This window comes from Pipistrellus hanaki (assembly GCF_964339955.1).
Source record: "Pipistrellus hanaki genome assembly, chromosome: 6".
Taxonomy (NCBI): Eukaryota; Metazoa; Chordata; class Mammalia; order Chiroptera; family Vespertilionidae; genus Pipistrellus; species Pipistrellus hanaki.
This window is the reverse complement of record NC_140508.1, coordinates 73,385,016-73,405,862: the sequence shown is the minus strand read 5'-3', so window position 1 is coordinate 73,405,862 and position 20,847 is coordinate 73,385,016. Positions and strand designations below refer to the sequence as shown.

The window sequence follows — 20,847 nt, the reverse complement described above, 5'->3', positions numbered from 1 at the left end:
TCCTCTGAGTTATACTTTGCATTCATACACCCCATTTCTCCCTTAAAAGTCTGCACCCAGCTAGAAGCCCAGACCACCCAAAGGGGGACAGGTACCTGTTTATTTTAGGAGGATGGGGTGAAAACATGCCAACATGATAGCTTTGGGACAGGAAGAGTCTAGAGACCCTGAACCCCTCCCACCATCCACCCCATTCTCTTTCCTGATGTTTCTGTGTGATCTTTTCTTTATCTTCCTCTGTGCCTAGGTCCCTCCCTTCCCAGCTCAGTGCACCCCAAATTCCCATCACATTACACATTGAGATTTCTGGTTCAGAAAATGTACACATATCACTTTGTGTTGTAGCCAATTTCCCCCAGCAGGGTCATGTCATCTTTTATGCTTGCAGCACAGAGGCTGGTGCATAGCAGGTTCTTAATACATGCATGAAAAAAGAATGAAAACTTCACAGGAGTGGTAGATTTTTCAGATATTTCAAATGCAATAAAACACACTTTACACAAAAACATGCCATGAACTGTTTAGCAGGTCCAGAGAGCACAGCAGCTTAACTGGGGTCCTCGTTATGAACACAAATGATGACTTTAGATTCTCTGAAAAACTCCTCCTTATGTGTACTTTTGAGTAAAGAATCATGGATGACTCAATAACAACAACAACAACAACACCCCCCACAAACCACCCAATTCAAAAAATGGGCAAAGGACTTGAATGGACATTTCTCTAGATCAAATGACCAACATGAAAAGATACTCAATATTTTGCTCAGTATCACTAATTATTAGGAAAATACAAATCAAAACCACAATGAGATTTAGATACTACCTTCTATCCATTAGGATGGCTACTATAATGAAAAACAAAACTAACAGAAAATAATGAGTGCTGGTGAGGATGTGGAGAAATTGGAACTCTTGCACGTTGCCAATTGGAATGTAATACGCTACAGCCACTATGGAAAATAGTACAGTGCTCCCTCAAAAAATTAAACAGAGAATTGTCATATGATTCAGCAACCCTCCTTGTGGGTATGTAGCCAAAAGAATTGAAAGCAAGAACTCAACAGATATTTGTTCATATTCAGAACAGCCTAAAGATGGACACACAAAAAACCCACCAACAAATAAGTTGAGAAATGAAATGATATATCGATACAATGGAATATTATTCAACCTCAAAGTGAATGAAATTCTTTCAAAACATTATGCTAAGCGAAATGAGCCAGTGACAAAAGGGCAGATATTGTATTAGTCCACGTGTATGAGGTACTAGAATAGTCCAGTTCAGAGACAGAAGGTAGGATGGTTGCCAGGGTAAGGGGAGAGGAATAGTGGGCAGTCTTGTTTAATGGGCATAGAGTTCAGTTTGGGATGATGAAGCAATTCTGGAGATGAACCTCATGATGGTTGCACAACAATTCAACGTATGTAAGCTGTTGAATTACACACCTAAGTGGTGAAATGTATGTTATCCATATTTTACAATGAATGAATGAATGAATTAAGCATGGATCCCCCTTGGAGGGGCCTGAGGAAGGCACTAGATTTCTGGATCAGATAGCCATACTCTCTAGTGCCAGTGGTGTGAGATCGGGTGACACTTCTCTGAATTTCAAGTCCCTCATCTGTAAAATGGAGTAAGAAGACTCAAAACAAGAGGGGAATACCCATGTTACAAAACAGATCCCAGGAAGGAGTGAGATGATAGATATAAGGCTATAACCCAGGGCCAGGAGCAGTGAACTCTCCCCCACCTGCCCCTTCCTCCCTTCTCCCCACACAGGGCCCGGCAACTGTCTCAGTTGACCAGGCTTACCACCCACTCCAGCTCACCTTTCTCAGCAAGTTGCAACCTTCCCATGTCCCAGTCCCCAAGGGCAGCGCCAGCTTCCCAGGACCCGGTGGGCAGAGGCAGGGGCCAGCGGGCAAAGCTACCAGTACCTCCCCAGGGTGCTTGCAACAAGCAAATAAGCCCAAACTGAAATGGGAAAGGTAGAATTGCACTCTGTGGGAAGTGTGTGGCGGATGTATTTTTAGGATGGGAGCAGGAGGGAGGTATTTTTAGGATGGGGTACTCTTGCCACGACTCCTCAAATCCCACTTCACCCGTAATCACCTCCTCTGTGGGCCAGGGAGGAGAGGGGGCACCCACGAGCTTCATTGGATGGGTGAGGCAGCTGGCACCTCTGCAGAGGAGGAAGCCACCCTATGCTTTGTCCAGGAGCTGGGGCCCCAGGTGTCTGACCCTTCCCAGTGCCCTTCTGGCCTCCCTTCCTGAGCCGCCTCCCTTTTGAGAGTGGAGCCTGGGGTTCCCTCCCCTCTGCGCGGCCACATCCCCATGCTCCCTTCGGGATGACCCAAAAGGGAAGTTTATAAGAGGAAAAGGAATGAAAAGGATCCTATTTAACAGCACATACTGGGCGAGGGAACTTCCTGACAGGAAACGCTGTGGAAACCGGGCCCCATTTGGCCATGGAAAACTGGTTTGGCTCAGAACTAGCCAGAGTGGACAGGCGACCTCGGGCAGCTGTATGTCTCAATTAAACCGGACTTGTCAGAGTTCACTTTTCTTTCTTGTCCCCTCGAAGCAAACAGACACTATAATAATCTGCACACCACAGGGGGAGAAAGGTACCTTTTTTTTTTAATCCAGGGGGAAAAAACACCACCCTAATTTAGGTCGCAGAGACATAAAGGCCTACTGGTTCCGAGGCAAATCAACTGCAGATGTAGGCAGCTGAGCGGAGCCAGGCTGAGCAGGGCGGCTGCCACCAGCCACCAGCTTGAGTCACCGGGGTGGAGGGTGGAGAAGGAGGGCGGTGGAGGGGAGGGGTGGCTCTCTTTATTCTGGGGCTGGGGAGTGGGGTGCAGTAAACAATGGAACAGAGGCGTCCTTGGGGCGGGGACAGACACACTGCTGCAGGCAGGTACGGGCAGGCTCCCAGCAGACAGCTCTCGTGGGCCAAAGAATTCAAACAGGCTATGAATCTGAGCGGAGACAAGGCCTCTCCTCCCCTCCCACCAACAAGACCTGGCAATTCCCTTTTGCAGGGCTAAGTCTGACTGTGGCTGGCCAGCCGGTCCCGTCCCGATAACCCACCCTCTCCTGAGAAGAGCCAGGTCCTCCTGCTGCTGGTGTGGGTGGTTCAGTCCCTGCCCAGGACGTGTGCTCAGCACCCCAGTCCTGGGTTGTGTGCTATCCCCTCTCCTCAGTTCTGCCTTTTCTCTCTCCACCCTACTATAAACTCCTGCCTTGCCTCGCAGGCCCTCAGCTGGGCCTGCTGTAGCGGCCTGGTGACACTGCCGGCTGGCTAGGACGTGTGCTCTCAGGAACAGGGACCTCCCTGTCTTGGTGGCTGTGTAGCCCTCCAGCAGCAGGCCTGGCACAAAGTAGGGGCTCAGCAAGTGTCTGTCAGATGGATGGATGAGTACCACTGAGCACCATGCCCACCCCGCCCCCACCGCCCCCCACCGCCTTAGAGCATAGCGGCTTAGAACGTTCCTACATCCCTGTGTGGAGAACCACACACGGAAGCTGCCTAGTGGCATGTTTCTTGTATAAGGAGGAGGGTTTCCATGATATCCTCAGGTCAGTCAGAGAGGGAATTCGGTCCGGGACAGAGTGACCCAGTTTTCCCAACCCCCACAAACCTTCCCGTAATAGAAAGAAGAGAAAAGTAAGAGCCTACTCTCCAAGATGCTCTGTGTGACCCAACACAGAATCAAAGCCTGGGAGAGACAGAGGGGAAATAGCAGGGTCAAGGTCAGATATTGTATTAGTCCACGTGTATGAATTGAAACTTATGTCTCCTGCTGTCCAAAGCCCTTCCCATTGAGTGATGTTTTTGTGATGGGTCACAGATTTATTATCATACTGGCATTTACTTTTTTTTTCTAATTCTCAAATTTTCCTTGACCCTTTGACCCCTTGGAGTTAATTTAATCACATCTTGGCCAGCATCAAAATAGGTCATCTATCAAAGGGCCCACAGCAGAGGGAGGTGGCACAGGGTACAAGAAGAGACGAAAAAGGGGTGTTTTACAATTTCCCAGCACACAGGCCTCTCCGCTGTGAACTTCCTCAAGCACTGCTTCTCCCAGCCACAGCATGTGGGCATCATCACTGCGGAACTTGTATGTGAGTGTCATCAGCGTGCGTGCCGTCAGAGATCCCACTGCTAAACAGCCACTCAGTGGACCTTCAGTTTCTACCTCGTCTTTCCCGCCCTGCCCACCTGCCCACCTGTTCTATGGGGGACGAGGGGCACAAGAGGGACCCTTTGCTTTTAGTCATAGCTCCTTGCATTCTTGCCTGGGGTGGGGTGACGATGTGGGACAGCTTCTAACCCCATGCCCTGAGACAGCAGGAGGAAGCAAGATGGAAATGGCCAGAGAGGAGGCACTGCCTGAAGTTCCAGGGGCCTCGCTTGGTCCCTGGAATTCCAGGAAGCCCAGAGCAGCCCTTCTTCCCCTGCTGTGGGCTTGGCTGAGCTCATGGGCTCAATGATGATTGCATAATCTGAGTTGATTTATTTCACCTCCCGCCTCCCCACTCCCAGAATGGGATCTGAGGGCTTCACCTGCAGTTTCCGGGAGAGCAAGAAGCCCAGGCTTGCCAAAACCGGTTTGGCTTAGTGGATAGAGCATTGGCCTGCGGACTGAAAGGTCCCAGGTTTGATTCCGGTCAAGGGCATGTACCTTGGTTTCGGGCACATCCCCAGTAGGGGATATGCAGGAGGCAGCTGATCAATGATTCTCTCACATCATCAATGTTTCTAACTATCTCTCCTCTCCCTTCCTCTCTGTAAAAAAAAATCAATAAAAATATTAAAAAAAGAAGCCTAGGCCTGCTTCCAGTGGGGGGATAGGGGGGGGTCAGACTGAACACATAATCCATCTACATGCACCTAGGACAGCGCAGTGCCTGGCACCAGACCTAGGTGCTAAGGGAATGTTTGCTCCGTCGTCCTCCCTCCCTTAACTCCTTCCTCCCCAGGGCAGGTTCAGGCAAATTGGATAAATACCAGCTAAGCCCCGTCTGTGCAGCCAATGGCCCTGGTAGGTGCTGCAACAATGAAAAGCAAACGGCCTCCTCGGGGAGGGTGGGCACTGGTCCTCTCCAAAGAAGCCACGGAGTTTCTCTTCTCAGCTAGGGTGGATTCCTTGAAATGTATTAACTACGAAAGCTGCAATTATGGTTCTTCCTGATGCAAATATTCAAGAAGGGGAATAGAAACCTCACCTGCAAGGAAAATGAGACTTCAGGGGGCCAGCTCTCAAGCCCAAGCCAGCTAACCAGCCACACGTCTGGTGAGGCTTCATATGACCTCTGCCTGCATAGTGCGACTGGCCCCACAAACACAGCACAGCTGTCAAAACCCACACCTAACAAGTCCGAAACAGCCTGCGAAAAGAGGCAGTTCTGTAGCAGTTGTAAAGGCTGTGACTTTGCTTCTTCTAAGGGATTTTTTTCCCAGGCCCTCCTCTCATTCTCTTCTCTCAATCCCGTCCTCACAGGTCAACAGGTGTTCAGCATCAAGCTCAGGTCAGACTTTCCCTGAGCCATCCACCACGGAAATCTCCGGCCACAAGTGGCCACGGAGTACAGGAAATTCAGCTTGTCAAAAGAAGGTGAGCTGGGAGGGTCAAGTACACACCGGATTTTGAAGACAGTACAAAAAATTATGTTAAGTTTTTGCTTTACATAATAAAATGACAATTTGAAATATATTGAATTAACTAAAATACATCACTATGATTAATGTCATCTACTTCTCATTCTCTTTTAAAAATATATTTTAAAATGTTATTAATTTTAGAGAGAGAGGAAGGGAGGGGAGAGGAAAACATCTATCGGCTAGCTGCCTCCTGCATGCCCCCTACTGGGAATCGGGCCTGTAACCAGGGCATGTGCCTGACCTGGAATCCAGTGGGAGACCTCTAGGTGCACAGGACTCCAATCAATCAACTGAGCCACACCGGCCAGGGCTTTCTTTCTTTTCTTTTAAATGTGACCACGAGGAAAATTTTGAAGTGAATACCAGGTGTACAGGTTAATAATGCAGATTTTTTTCAATAGATCAAGTTACACATACATTGATATATATTCAATTTGATATGTATGCTATTTTGTTGTATTAACAACAAGCTTTAAAACTTCATATGTCAAATTTGCTGAATGTGTTAACATCATAGATATTTTTACGCTTAAAAATGTTAGATTTCATGCAAAAAAAAAAAAAGGGGGGGGGGGGATTCTCAACACCCCTTGGTTCCTAGCAAGCATGTTCCTTATCTGTAGGGACCCAAGATGGAACAGAGCTGTCACTCAGGCCCTCAGCAGACACCCAGCGATCTCAGAAAAATGGCTGAGAAGGGAGACGGGCAAACAGTCTCAGCTCTTCACCTTCTTCCCAGGATGTTTGCTTGTGTGGAGGTATTGGTATGGGGAGTTGTATTCTGTGACTAGATATATGGAAAGGAAGAAAAGGTAAAAGTAAATTGCATACTCTTGGTCTTTTCCATGTGCTGGGCATGGGTTTTTATTTTATCAACTATAATTTTATTGATTTCAGAGAGCACGGGAGAGGGAGAGAGAGATAAAAACATCAATGATGAGAGAGAATCATTGATGGACTGCCTCCTGCACGTCCCACACTAGGGATTGAGCCCATAACCCGGACATGTACCCTGACTGGGAATGGAACTATGACACTCAACCAATGAACCGGGCTGGGCTGGGCACGGGTTTTATATAATCTCAGTCCTCACCATAACCCTGTTGGGTGAGTGTGGGCCCATTTTATAGATGGGAAAACTGAAGCTCAGAGGATTCGATGATTTTCCCAGGGCCCTAGTGCAGGCTGCTTCTGACTTTCTCCTACAGAAATTGCTTGGGGGTTGGGGGCAAATGAAGCCTGGCCTAGAAATCAGACCACATGTCCCAGAGTCAAATTTCAAATGTTGGGTGACCTTGGACAAGGGGCTTTCCCTCCCTGTACCTCATTTTTCTTAAAATGAAAATGTAGGCACTGGTATAGAAGACCAATCTTTACTATAACCCACTATACCATTTTCATGACTAGGATGTTAAACAAAAGAAAAGCTTGCACATACATCACTTTAACTACATATGATTCATGCTGGTATTTTCTATTCTATTATACTAGAGGCCTAGTGCACAAAATTCATGCATGGGTAGGGTCCCTAGACCTGGCCAGCAATCAGGGCCAATTGGGGCCTTCTGGCTGCCAGCAGGGGCCTTCGTTTGTTCCACGCCACCCCCTGGTGGTCAGCGTACATCATAAGTGAGAAAGTTAACTCCTGGTCTCCTAGTCGAACTCTCCAGGGGACAATTTGCATATTAGGCTTTTATATCTATAGATGTATATACATTTGCATATTAGGCTTTTATATCTAGATAAAACCCACTAGATTGATCAAATGACCCATAATAAATTGCCACCTCCAGTTTGAAAAACACTGCTCTAAAGAGTCTCTCCAGAACTAACATCCTGACGAGCTATGATTGATGCCAAACAAAATCTGTAAGCACCTTGGTCTCAGACCAGCATTTGGTCCTTCTTAGCATTCCTCTGCCCTGTCCTCTCTCACTGCCTCCCCTGCCCATTGAGCACCACCTGCCTGCCCCGTCTGGCACAGACAGCCAAGGGCTCACTGAAATTCTGCACAAAATACTGCCTCAAACCCATCAGCAGATCCCCGTTTCTTTAGGCCCTTTGCAGGGACACGGAAATCTCTCTATTATAAAGAAATGTGTCTCTGTAATAAGAGTTTGTTGTAATGGGGCTTTACGGCCCCATCTGGCAGCAAAGTACATTTCAGAGCCCCGAAAAAGATGAAATTGAAGAAGTTCTCCTGACTGTAAACGGTGCCAGTCTAAGGAAACCCCTTTGTGCCTCCTGATTATCAGGTAATAAAGAGCCTTATTTTAGCAACCCCTGTCAGGATCTTACATTTCCTCCTAGCTTATCCCTGGAGAAGGAAACGCCCCCAGACACACCTTCATCCACATGGTGAATGGGAAGTCGTGTTGGCCGGGACAGACCCACAGACATGGCTGAGATGTCTCTCTGAGTTATTGCAGGGACAGCCTCAACCCCTCCCTGCCAAGCGTTTAAGGAAGGTCTCCACTCCTTAGTGTTCTGGAAGCTTCTTTGGGCATGACACCTCCTCAACACCCACGTTCTTTGTCCATTACTCCCAGGTGAACAAATCACTGTGCTGAAATGCAGCTTTGGGGGCAAGAAATGGGCACATGCCCAGCCTCAGAGCAGTTGAGAAGGGTAGAGAGGGGTGTAGGGGCAGGCGAGAGCCCAGCTGATGCTCAGCTTTCAGAACGCAGGGACCGGGGCTGGCAGCCTGGAGCAGAGGTCACGGGGTAAACAGGGAATGAGGTGTCCTCCCCACGCTGGCGTTTTAGTGACCCTCCACCTACTGCCCTGTGCTTTACCTCACACCTTTATTTCCCTTGTTGCATTGGGAGTGGCTCTGTCTTTGGCGTTGGGTTAACTCCTAGGAGTGGTTGCATTGCAGATGGCTCCTGGCTGGCCTGCCTCCCTCACTGCTCCTGTGCCCCTCAGGCTGACTCCAGTGGGAACACCACTGCAGCACTTCCCTGGGGTGCCCCTCATATGCCTGGACACAACAGGATGGGAGCCATGATGGTCTGCTCAACACAATCCCCACCCCAGGTGTCCCAGACTCAGACCCAGCATGGTTAAATTAGGCTTCCCGAATACTCTCAGCTGTGCTGAGCCCTCCCACACGCTTCTTGGGCTGCTTATGTGCATCAGGACCTGAAAAGTATGTATTGGCGGCACCTGGCAGGGCACAGGCTGCTGCAGTGGTTGGCAAACTGCGGCTCATGAGCCACATGTGGCTCTTTGGCCCCTTGAGTGTGGCTCTTCCACAAAATACCACAGGCAGGCACGCACGTACAGTGCAATCGAAACTTTGTGGCCCATGCACAGAAGTCGGTTTTCGGCTCTTAAAAGGAATTTCAATCGTTGTACTGTTGATATTTGGCTCCGTTGACTAATGAGTTTGCTGACCACTGGTGTGAAGTATTATATCTGGGGGCCAGAAAGTGCCTCTGTCACCCTAACCCCTTTCTTACTGGCCTCCAACCTCCCTGGCAGGCTGATGCCAGATTCAACAATCACACCTTCCTTTGGGGCAAGCCCAACCTAGACTTTAGCCCATATTAAAATGCCCATCCCTGGGAGTGCTGTCTTTAAAACCTTATCAGTCATTCACATCTTAGAATGAATGAGTTCATTCAAATCAACTCAGCTGAACTCCAGAGTGTACCTTGTGGCTGAGTCTCAAAGGGGTTCACAAAAGCTGGTTTCAGGGGTGCTACCTCCTGACCCTCACCCCCTGCTCCTAGGAGCAATACAGGACCCAGGACCAATGATTGACAGAACCCAAAGGATACATTTTCCCAGATTTTTCTTATTTCTTAATGAGTTTCTTTTGCCTTCTTTTCCTGATTTTTAAATTATTGAAAGCTACCATTCACTTTTCAAAAAGCCCCAAGGCAGCAGATTTACATAAACATGTCAATAAATGAATGTGTAATCAGCACCAGCCCTAACACCCTCCTCAACAAGGTTTTACTTTGAACATCTATCTACCTTTCATCAAATGAAACTCTGGTAATGCACAGGCCACGGTCTAACAGGGTGAGAAAACCCATGCCCAGGAAAATAACCAAGGTCTCCATAGCCTGCGGTTACCGTACCTTGGGCTCCATCAAGTGACGACAGTCTTAAATTGGCCCTACAGGAGCTCAAAGGAGGGACTCATTGCTCTGAAGCTGGCCTGTCAGAGAAATAGGGCCTTGAAGGATGAACAACATTTAGAGATTGGTAAGTTTTAGGCAGAGAGGGGCCTGGGCAGATGACCTAACAAAAACCTCAAAGGACCCAAAGCAAAATCTGTATAAACAAAGGAACAAATAAATGAATACAGATGTGTGTAGTGTATCAGGTGGTTCCATCTTGGTTGGTGGGATGGATTGATAGAAACTGTGGATGTGAACTTGGCAATGGATAGGAGGTCAAGTTATGGAGTTTCTTCAATGCCAGTCTAAGGAATATGACCTTAATTTTATCGGCAATGGGGAACCACTGAAGCTATTGGGGTGCAAGAGTAAGGGTTTGAAAACACAATTCACCTTGTGGTACTGTGACTTAAACCTCCTGGTTTACTAATCAGAGAGGGAAGAAAAGTGTTCAAAAAGACTCAAGTCCTAAACCCATCATTCCCATTAATTAGAAACGTCTGGGTTGCTGGTAGTCAACTTTTGTCCTAAAGCTAAATACTTGTTTTCCACCCTTGGAAGCTTTTTAAAAAATGCTTCCATCCAACTACTCCAGCCTAATGAATCAGACTCTCTGGGGTAGAGCCAGGCCTGGGTAGAGTTCAGAAGCTCACCAGGTACATGGAGTGGGCAGAGATCTGCCATCTCAAAAGATCTGAGATCTGCCACCCCTAACTCTGGAAGGTAAGTGCTCCTCTCGTCCCAGGACTGTCAGGATGGTCTGATGATTGAGAACTGGGTGCAGGCAGAAGGAGCTCGGCCAGTAGCCCATCCGTGAGGTGGGCAGCCCCCAGCCCTTCCCCACCTTGGCCAAGGCTGGCACTCGGGAAGGTTTACATGGGTGGGACGCAGGCATGGGAAGTGACAGGAAAACACCCACGTCCAGAGACAGCATGCGCTTTTTCCTATGAGCCCCCGGATTTTCTCAGGTCATAAAAGGGGAAGCCAGGCAGCATATACACGTGTGTCTGTGTGCTGACGTAGGGAGCACAAGTGCCCAGGACAGGGGTGAAGAAATGTGCTCCACAGCTTAAACTCTACCAGCTGTCTGGCTGGCGACCGGGAACCGCTTTCTCTGTACTGTTTGGCTATCCAGCCTAGTCCTGCGGCTTGAATTTCTATCAAAGGGAGTTCTTGCCATGGAACCAAAAAGTCATTTGCAATGACACCTACAGAGTTCTAGGTGCCATTTTTGCACTTTTCTGAACAATTATCATCCATTGAACTGGTCTTATAGACAAACAAGGCGAAAGAATGAACCAAGTTCTTTCTCAGTTACTGCCCCCAGGTGAACTGAGCATGCTCAGTGCCGAACACCAAAAAAGAAAGAAGAGCTCTGGTCGGTGTGGCTCCGTTTGTTGAATGCCATCTTACGGAAGAGCCTCAGGTTTGATTTGCTGTCAGGGCAGATGCCCAGGTACAGGGTTGATCCCCAATTGGGGTGCATAGGAGAAGCAACTGATCGATGTTTCTCTCTCTCTCCTCCCTTCATCTCTCTAAGACATATTTAAAAAAAAAAAGAAGAAGAAGAAGAAGAAGAGAGGAGCAGAGGATGGAAGATGAGCACTAGGGGAAGTGACGGGAGTGGAGAGAGGCTGGGATTATGAATGTTCAGCATGATGAGGCCTGTCTTTTGAGTCTTTGCTTTCCTTGGTCCCCTCCCAAAGCCGTTGCTTCCATAAAGGTCGGCCAACCAGGCCACTTGCAAGCAGGATGAATCTTCTGCTCCCCAACCCAGGCCAGACAGATATGCCCTCACCACTCTGCTCACCAGAAGGTCCACCCACCTTCTCAGCTCATCAGCTTTCCCGTAGGTGCCAGAGCCATGGTGGGGTGCCTGGAGGGAGCAGGAGCCAGAGCGGACACGGGTATAACAGCAGTGCCATGGTATTTAGAGAGCAGTTGGGGAGAGGAAAAGATTCCCAGCGAGTAGCCAGGGAGAAGGGAGAACCTTCCTTCTGCCCTCAGCTGGGGTCTCTCATTGACCAAATCTAGCCAGAAACTCATTGGCAAGGGATCCCTGGCCATGCAGCCGGTGGGCCAGCACCAGGATGCAGAACAGAGCAGGGAAGAAATAAATGCATGTGAGGGCAAACAGGCTCAGGCCTGGCCCAGAGCTCCTGAAACTCAGTCTCCAGTGAATGGCTCAGGGAGTGGAAGCTAAGATGCTTATAAAGGCTGATCATGGACAAGTGAATATTTGGAGCCAGAGCAGAAAAAGGTTTGTCCTCCTGGTGCCCTGTGATGACGCTACCTACGTAACTGGCTAGTCTGAGGCTGTCCTTAAGGGCAGCTGCGAGGAAAAAACAGGGGCAGAGATGTAAACATAGGTGCTCACAGGCAGGAGGTGACAAAGAGCCCGGGGGAAATCAGAAGTCTTCTCTAGGAGAAAATGCCCACTGCATCCCAGCCTTTTCATATTTAAGGCTTTTAAAGTTTTTTTTAAAGGGACTTTTGCCCTAGCTGGTTTGGCTCATAGCATCGGCCTGTGGACTAAAGGGTCCCAAGTTTAATTCCAGTCAAGGGCACATACCTTGGTTTCAGGCTCTTCTCTAGCCCGGGCCCTGGTCAGGGCGCATGCAGGAGGCAACCAATCAATGTGTTTCTCTCACATCGATGTTTCTCTCTGTCTTTCCCTTTCTTGTCCACTCTCCCTAAAAATCAATGGGAAAATATCCTTGGGCGAGGATTAACAAAAAATAAATAAATAAATAAAAGGGGCTTTTAAAGGTTTTTAAAAAAGGCTTGTAAAGTTTAATAGACTTCTTGTTGATTATAACCAAAATCCAAAGGATGACTAACTTAAATGGCCATGCACTCTGTTTTGTCCATCTACTGTGCCGCAGTCAGATGCTCTGGACCCAGTGTGGGCACGGGTGCCTGGATAATGATGCTCTCATCGCTGGGCCCTCTCATTTCCTCCCACATTTTCAGTTCATAGGCAGCCAGTTTGGTGACTACCAAGACTACGCAACTAAGGTCTGGGGCAGAGGCAGGTCACAGCTGTAGTATTTGTCTAGCATTTCAGAGACTTTGCTGCTGGCAGCCCTCAGTTATGTGTCTTTGGGCAAGTCACCGCACCTCTCTGGGCCTCAGGGTCCTTGTCTGTAAAATGATGGAGCTGTACTGACATGACACATCCCAGGGTCACCCTTCTGACATTAGTTTTCATCACATTAAGCATTTAAATGGAAGTGAAGAAGAAAGGAATATTAGGAAAAAGGGAGCGTGAGATCAGACAGACCTTGGAAAAAGTTTTTTAAAAAAATCCCTTAGATAAGATTCCTCCCCTTCCCCCATCAAATGCTTTTCCCCCTAAAAGCAGAATTCTACAAAATAAATCCTAGTTAATTGAGAGTTCTGGTTACTTGGGGTGCAGTTAATCATGGTGTTACTGCATTTTCAATTGCAGTGAGTTACACAGTGGTTTGCATATGCAGTTACTTCTTAAGTGACTCCTGTTCCCTGACCTCATATCTGTTTTATTAAAATTGAACACTTAGAAACGAAGGCGAGAGCGTGGAGCAGAATGGTTCCACCTGGACACAGCTCTGGGGAGGCGCCGCCAAGGTGATGGAAAGCGGTGTCCGGCAATGCCCACACATTAGCTGCCCCGCCCGAGAGGCAGTCATTGCATGACAACTGCACTTCACCGTGTTTTTCAACTTGGTGAGGCATTTCTAGGTTATATTCTTCTCACTCTGGGGCAGGTAAATTTGGTGAAAAATATCTCCCTCATTCCCCTCATTTCCCTTTGTTTGGCTAGGCAGTGTAACAGATGATGTCAATATTCCCAAATGCTATGCATGGAACTCGGGCATTCTTGGGTCTGGAGAAAAATAAGTCCTAAATTCCCATGGCCATTCTTAGTTCCGTGGCAAGCAGTGGTGTTGTCATTTTACATAAAGGTAAACAGAGGTCTGCAAAAGCAAAGCCATGTATAGACCTGCACTCCCATTCAGGCCAGAGGTCTACTAGTAAATGAAGAGGGCAGAGTAAGCTGGGATGATCCCAGGGCAGAGTCATTCAGTGGGGATCTCAGGAACTGATGACTGGGTGAATGAATGAACGAATGAATGAATGACTCAGTCTCGCCAAGGTGTCCTCCTCAGCCCACAGCTGAGGGACAGATGTCTGTCATCTACCCATGCTTCCCCCTGAGTAGCCAGATGAGGAAAAGCCCATGGCCTGCAAGCTGACAAACAGCTGGAAACCTCTTCTGCAGAACCCAGCAGCACATCAAAAGCCATATTTCAATCAAGGTGATCACCCAATCTCTCTGAAAGTGGCACTTCCTATGGAAACTCGGTCACTGTCCCATACCACCTGCAGCTCTGCCTTTACTGGGGGCTCAGGCCCCTAGTCTCCATGAATGCACTCCTACTCCTCTGATAGAAGATCCTTTTCACTCAGGCAGGTACACAGTTACATTCTTCTAGTAGGAAAGACGAAAAGGAGGTGGCAATTGTGAACATCTGATTGGAAAACCAAAAAAAAGAAAAGAAAAAGAAAGAAAAGAAAGGAACCATTTTGGTTTTTAAAGAGAATGCATGAAAGCAAGCAAGAGAAAAAGAGAGGGAGGAAACTGAATCACAGCCTGATCCCTTAAGGGAAGGCCACATGCTGAGCTGTTACTTTATGGAAGCTCCAAAATGCTAAGTTCTCAGACTGTAATATACTTGCTGGGCAGGGTACTTAGACTAAAGAAAATAGAGCTCCTGATGACACCAGGGGGCCACAGATTGCTTCCTGGGCTCTGGCATGACTTCAACCTTATTTTTTTTTTCCCTCAAAAAAAAAAAATTATCAGGCCCTTACAAGTGTGGCTCAGTTGCTTGGGTGTCATTCCATGAACAGAAAGGTAGCTGATTCCATTCCCAGTCAGGGCACATGCTCAGGTTGTGGCCTCACTATCTAGGGGGGAGCATGCAGGAGGCAGCCGATAGATGTTTTGCTCCCACACTGATGTTTCTCTCTCTCTCTCTCTTTCTCTCTCCCTTTCTCTTTAACTAAAAATTAATAATAATTGAAATATTTAAAAATAAATGAATAAAATAATTATCAGTTGTGACAATGTTTGGCAATGAGATGGCAGAAAGGGAGGTCAGGGGCTGGCTGGATATCAAGTTGGTTGGGGTGCTGAGGGTACCCCTTCAACTGTTGGGGGGAGGGGTGAGTGGGGAAGGGAGAATTGATAAGATGCTTTCATCTGAGGTCAAAAGTCTGAATCTCAACATGATTAAAAAGCTTATAAATAGATGTTGTCCCGTCTTGTGTGAGTTTTAGAGGAATGGATGAAGAGGGAGTAAGGAGGTAGGGTGAACCGATTCAACTCAATGATCATGCCCCTCCAGGATCTGTCTTTAGGAAATTATCAGTCTGTGTGGTATCTAAGTCACTTTCTCCTACTGGACTGCAAGTTCCTAAAGGGAAGTCTAAGTTTTACTTATTTCTGTATCCCTGTCACCATCATCGCCATTATTGCTACTACCACTATCATTGTGACAAGTACCAAGGTGTGGTCAGCAAATACACAGAATAAATAGAAAGGAGCCTCCTTCTCAAGTGTCTGTCCAGATGACCCCCTTCTTCCTGAAAACTGGCTCTTCTCTCACCTCACAGGGTTCCCTAGGTTATTAAGGACCCAACTCACTCACCATAGTTGATTGGATCAAAAGTAGGTAAATGACTTAAGCTAGACTATCCAAGCCTTTCTATACATGTTGCCAGACCTGATGGTCATATAAATATAGATAATCTATGACCATCTTCTGTCATATGCAAAAAAATATAGCATATGGCCCCAGAAAGATAGATAAATATTGAAGAAACTAGAGACCTGGTGCATGAAAATTCATGCACCGGAGTGGGGGGTATCCCTCAGCCAGGCCTGCCCCCTCTCACAATCCAGGAACCCTCAGAAGATGTCCTACTGGCCTCCCTCTGTAGGAGGTGACCAGGCTGATCAGGGGAAAGCACCGCCCCCATCGCCCCATCCCTGCTGCCGCTACTGGCCGCCATGGCTGCCTGCCCTTGGCCCTGGGAGCCTCTGCGGCTTTGTCTGGAAGGACATCCAGCTATCTGGTCTAATTAGCAATATTATGCTTTTATTATTATAGGTAATTGTTTTTCAATGGCTGTCCTGGTTTCAGTCTTTCATGAAATCTGGCTGTAGTGTTTTTTCTGCTTTTAAGACCCATGACATATCCTTGTAATCTTATAATAAACAGCATTTTCAGCTTATATTCATTTTAGTTAATTTTCTTTACTTGCAATAAAAAATGTCCTAATTAATAAAGGTTTATCACCCTGCTCCTTTCAGCAGGCATCACTAATCAATCACATCAGTCTTCCTGGTAAACCTCAGAATCCTTCATCTGACAATCATCACCAGGTGAGCCAAGTTCATAGATAAGATAAAAATCTACTGGTAAAAACAAACCCTACAAACTATTGGCTAGCCTGAAGTCTATGAGAGGATGTGATTCATTCTACAGGGACTTCTGAGCATGAACTTGAACACTGGTTTTACCAGGCAGAGGTGAACAGGATGCACTTCAGGTGCGAGGGATGACAAGGGCTTCTCTGTGGGTGAGCCACTGTGTGGTGGGTAAATCCAATGCACAGTGTCATGTCTTTCTAATCACATATCAGTATGCTGTCTCTGGGTCTCAGAATACTGTTATGTCGCTGTTGTTTAGGATGCTCTAGAAAGAGCTGCTTAGAAAAGAGATACTAACCAAAGCCAAAGTTGGCCTCAGCCAGGGCCAGGATGCTGTTCTCCCACTGTTTCCTGGATGCTTGTGAGACCTGGAGAAGCTCAGCTTTGTCCCCAGTGAACTCTCTAGTGAATCTTGAACTACCCCTCAATGTGGATTCTGATTCCTACTCTCTGGTCCATGTGTTGGAAGAAAAGATTCCATACCTACTTCCAGGGTGGACTTTATGACCCGGCATGAGCCAATCAATGGTTCCATGCTCTGGCTACAGGGAATGGTTCAGGAATGAGCCCAGCCAAACAGGCTAATCCTAAGTCTTGGTCTTTAACAATCTGCAAGAGATCTTCTCTTTTTCTACTGGACTGGGACAGGGAAGGCTATCCCTATTGCTACCATCTTGCCACTTGAGGATAAGGTCAATCTATGAGGAAGAAGCCAGGAGACAAAGGTACCCACACCCTGTGTTGGTTGGGCCTGGGTGCAGGGGTGTGGGAATCTGCACCTAGCCCAGATCAAATTCTGGTTCACTTTAACCAGCTTGAATTGGGTCTTCTCTCATTTGCATAAAAGTTCTATTACCCTCTGCCTCAGTTACCTCATCAATAAAATGGGATTAACAATAGCTATCATTCACATTCCTGCTGTCAGGAATGACTGAGGGCCTAGAAATGCTTTATTAATTACCAACCAGGTCCTAGCTGCAAATGATAACACCACTCTGATAAGTGGTTTTAGGAAGGTTTTGAAGTATATCGTCTCATCTTTCACACAAGTGATCCCAGCACAACGCTTGGCACAGAATCAATACTTAAATAATAATGATCAAGTGTTGAAAGCTGTTGAAAGAACACACCTCAATGCCTTGCCTCTAAGCCTATGGGCTTCCCAATCTCTGTACAAGGTGAAGCCAGCCCAAGGAGGTCCCATCCTGTGGATGGCATGTAAGTGAACCTCCACTCTCACTCTCACTTTAAACTTTGTGACCACCCAGCATGCCCTGTGCCCCAAACACACCTTTCAAAAACACCCAGGCCTACCTGACTACCAGGAGACTGAAAGATCCAGCTAAGGGACTAGGCAAGTTTGAGGATTAAGTGCAATTCCTGAAAATGAGCTTGCAGGGTGTAGCCCCCACCAACCGCACTGCTGGCTGGGGTTGGGGAGGTTGTCAGGTAGTCCCAGCTGGTTCTGAGTGGGTCCCTCTACAAGAAGCCTGGTCATCACCCCCGCCTGGTGGCTCAGTTGGTTGGAGCATCATCCCATACACCAAAAGGTGGCAGATTCCATTCTTGGTCAGGGCACGAACCTAGGTTTCAGGTTCAATCCCCAGTGGAATGCATATGGGAGGCAACCAATTCATGTTTCACATCAGTGTTTGTTTCTCCCCCCGCCTCTTGCCCCCCAATTCCCGTTGCTCTCTAAGATCAATAAATGTATCCTCGAGTGAGGATTTTAAAAAGCAGCAGCAGCAGCAGCAGCTTGGCTATCACCCTCCAATCTCAGGCAGCTGGCAGCCGGTCCCTCCCACCAGGACAAGCACAAGGGCTCTGTTAATGGCCTCAGTTGTCCAAATATCATTCATCACTTCAGACAGGCCTAATAAAAGGCTAAAGGTGCCCCCTTCCCTACTTCCCTCTGAACACAATTATGCGTCTCCTTTCAGCCACTGCGGGTCGCCTTCTCGGGTTCCTCCTCCGAAGCCCACGCCCAGAGCCACTGGTGGGATGGGGCACTCCCCCGCCCCCCCATTCTTTGGAGACAGCCAGCTATTGGCTGTGCTTCCCCTCGCTCCCATCAGCAACCCCTCATTCTAGAAATTCCGTTTGGGGGAGTTGGGCGCCCTCTCCCAGGCTTTTCCCATCAAATGCTCCCTTTTACTTTTCCTCTGTCGTCAGCACATTAGGATGGCAAATAATTTTCTTGGAGGCAGTGCGATTCTACAGTTCAGCCTGCATGCTTGACAATTAACTAAATAAACTGCTTGGGGTCACTTGGAGTAACAATTCACAGACTTCCCTGCGACAGGCAAAAGTTGAACCCCTCTGAGTGCGGGGCCTCCCCAGGGGGCTGGGAGGAGGCTGGTTCTGTGGGAGGGAAATTCTAGGCGTCTTATTATTCACCCTCTCCCTTCCCTCTCTCTTTCTGACCTTAAGAGTACTCTTAACCTTCCTCCTCCAGCTTGCTAATGGGGAAATAAATCTTGGGAGAGTATCTTAAATTCTTTTTTATCACAGACTGTATCACCGAGATAATAAGACCAGCCTTCAGAGTAACCATTAAGCCACAGAAGGTGTGGTCATCATTTATGATTTTTTAGCCTTAATTGCTAGACAGACACTTTAAGTGGGAAGTCTGTCTAATGAGCCCAGTCATTAAAACATCAAAAACTGTTATCTGGGGTTTCTATTTTAGTTAGACATTACATTATTTTAATAAGGGGGCCGCATTTCTTGTCACAGGGTTTGGTAATGGAGGCTGAAGCAACCCCCTGGGGGCTGGAGGAGGGAAAGGGGAGGCAGGCCCGCCTTTGGAAAACAAGGTTGCAAATCAAGCCCGAGACCTGGAAGGGGGATGCAGAGGAGCAAGTGTGGGAACCTGAGTGGGAGCAGGGCCCTGTCCGTGGGACAGTGGGGGACTGGAAGGGCCATCCTAGTCTGGGGCAGGTCGTGGGGTGGTCTGGCCTTATTGTTCATCACTCAGGAGCTTGCTGACCTGTTGCCACCCCTTTGTGCCCAGGTCCCTGGATTCTTTCATGCTGCCCGGGAAGGAGGCAGCCTGCAGGCCCAGCCCAGCTCCTGCCTCCCCAGACTCTGCCCATCAGCAGAGCCCCATTCTCCCTCCCCACCTCCCTGGCCTCCACAGGTTGCACATTGGCCCTTCTCACACTGAATGCTCAAGATTCTGACAATCACTGCCGGCTCCATGTTACTGCTCTGGACCAGTAGGGTTCAGTAGAAACATAATGTGAGCCACATGTGTAATTTTAAATTTTCTAGCAGCAACATTTAAAAAAGTAAAAATAAACAGGTAGATTTAATTGTAATAACAACATATTTTTTATTTAAACCAGTCTATCCAAAATATTATCATTTTAATGTGTAATCAGTATTTGTAAAATGGTTAGTGAGCTACTTCACATTCTTTTTTCATAGCAATCTTACACAGAAGGCGCAGCTCAACTTGGACTAGCCACAGTGCAAGTGCTCCATGGCCACATGTGGATAGAGGCGACTGATTTGGACAGAACAGGTATATGCTTTGGTTTTCCAAGTAGCTAACTGTTACCGAGCACTTATGCTATGCCTGGCAGTCTTCTAAGCAATTTGCAAGTATTAATCCACTTTTCACAACAACTTCACCCAGCAGATACTATTATTATACCCATTTTACAGGTGAGAAAACTGAGGCAGAGAGGTTATGTAACTTGTTCTAAGTCTCAGAGCTTGTGAGCGCTACCCCCAAATGGGGCACATTTGTAGCTATGGGCTCAACACATGGCAGCTATGGGCTCAGCATAATTCATCTGAGCCCTAGAAGACTTGGTAAAGGTGCCAACCATCCCAAAGCATCAGGGCACAGCTGGTTCGCTGATCTGGGACTAATATCCTGATCATGAAGGCCCCAGGTGACACCAGCTGCCTGCCCGGAGGCCTGTGTCTAACACCAGGAGTTCCTCCTCAGATAGGGAATTTGCCAACAGGTAGTCTTTACTTACTTTGGGGGGGAAAAATCAAGAGGGGAACTAGGAAAAGATAGCCTTTAAAAAACAACTTCTAGTGAAACTGGTGTGGCTCAGTGGATAGAGCGTCTGCCTGCGGACTAAAAGGTCACAGGTTCAATTCCAGTCAAGGGCATGTACCATGGTTGCGGGCACATTCCCAGTAGGGGGTGTGCAAGAGCCAGCTCATTGATGTCTCTCTCTCATCGATGTTTCTAACTCTCTATCCCTCTCTTGCTTCCTCTCTGTGAAAAATCAATAAAATATATTTTAAAAAAACTTCTTAAAAACACTTCTGACACTGACAACTTCTGACACTGAAGCATCGAAAAACATCCTAAAATTCACTGCCAACCAGTAAGAGCAAAAGATAGCAGTAAACTGTTTCCCCAGAAAATAGGCTAGAGCAACTATTTTTAAAAAATATATATTTTATTGACTTTTTACAGAGAGGAAGGGAGATGGAGAAGGATAGTTAGAAACATCGATGAAAGGGAAACATCGATCAGCTGCCTCCTGCACACTCCCTATGGGGGATGTGCCCACAACCAAGATATGTGCCCT

The 20,847-nt window shown here is 47.5% G+C and overlaps 1 protein-coding gene across 7 annotated transcripts in view; it reads right to left on the bottom strand.

Annotated features, from left to right (window-relative positions):
• The window catches only part of ZBTB7C (zinc finger and BTB domain containing 7C), a 255,881-nt gene that overhangs the window by 30,024 nt on the left and 205,010 nt on the right, over nucleotides 1-20,847 (bottom strand). Inside the window, exon 1 of one of the 7 annotated variants that reach the window (XM_084887405.1) lies at nucleotides 5,242-5,344. The exons of the other annotated variants lie outside the window; for them this stretch is intronic. Coding sequence (XP_084743531.1) covers nucleotides 5,242-5,321 — 80 coding nt within the window. The 5' untranslated portion in view covers nucleotides 5,322-5,344. Of the gene's footprint in view, nucleotides 1-5,241; nucleotides 5,345-20,847 lie in introns of those variants that run through there. 7 annotated transcript variants of the gene reach the window in all.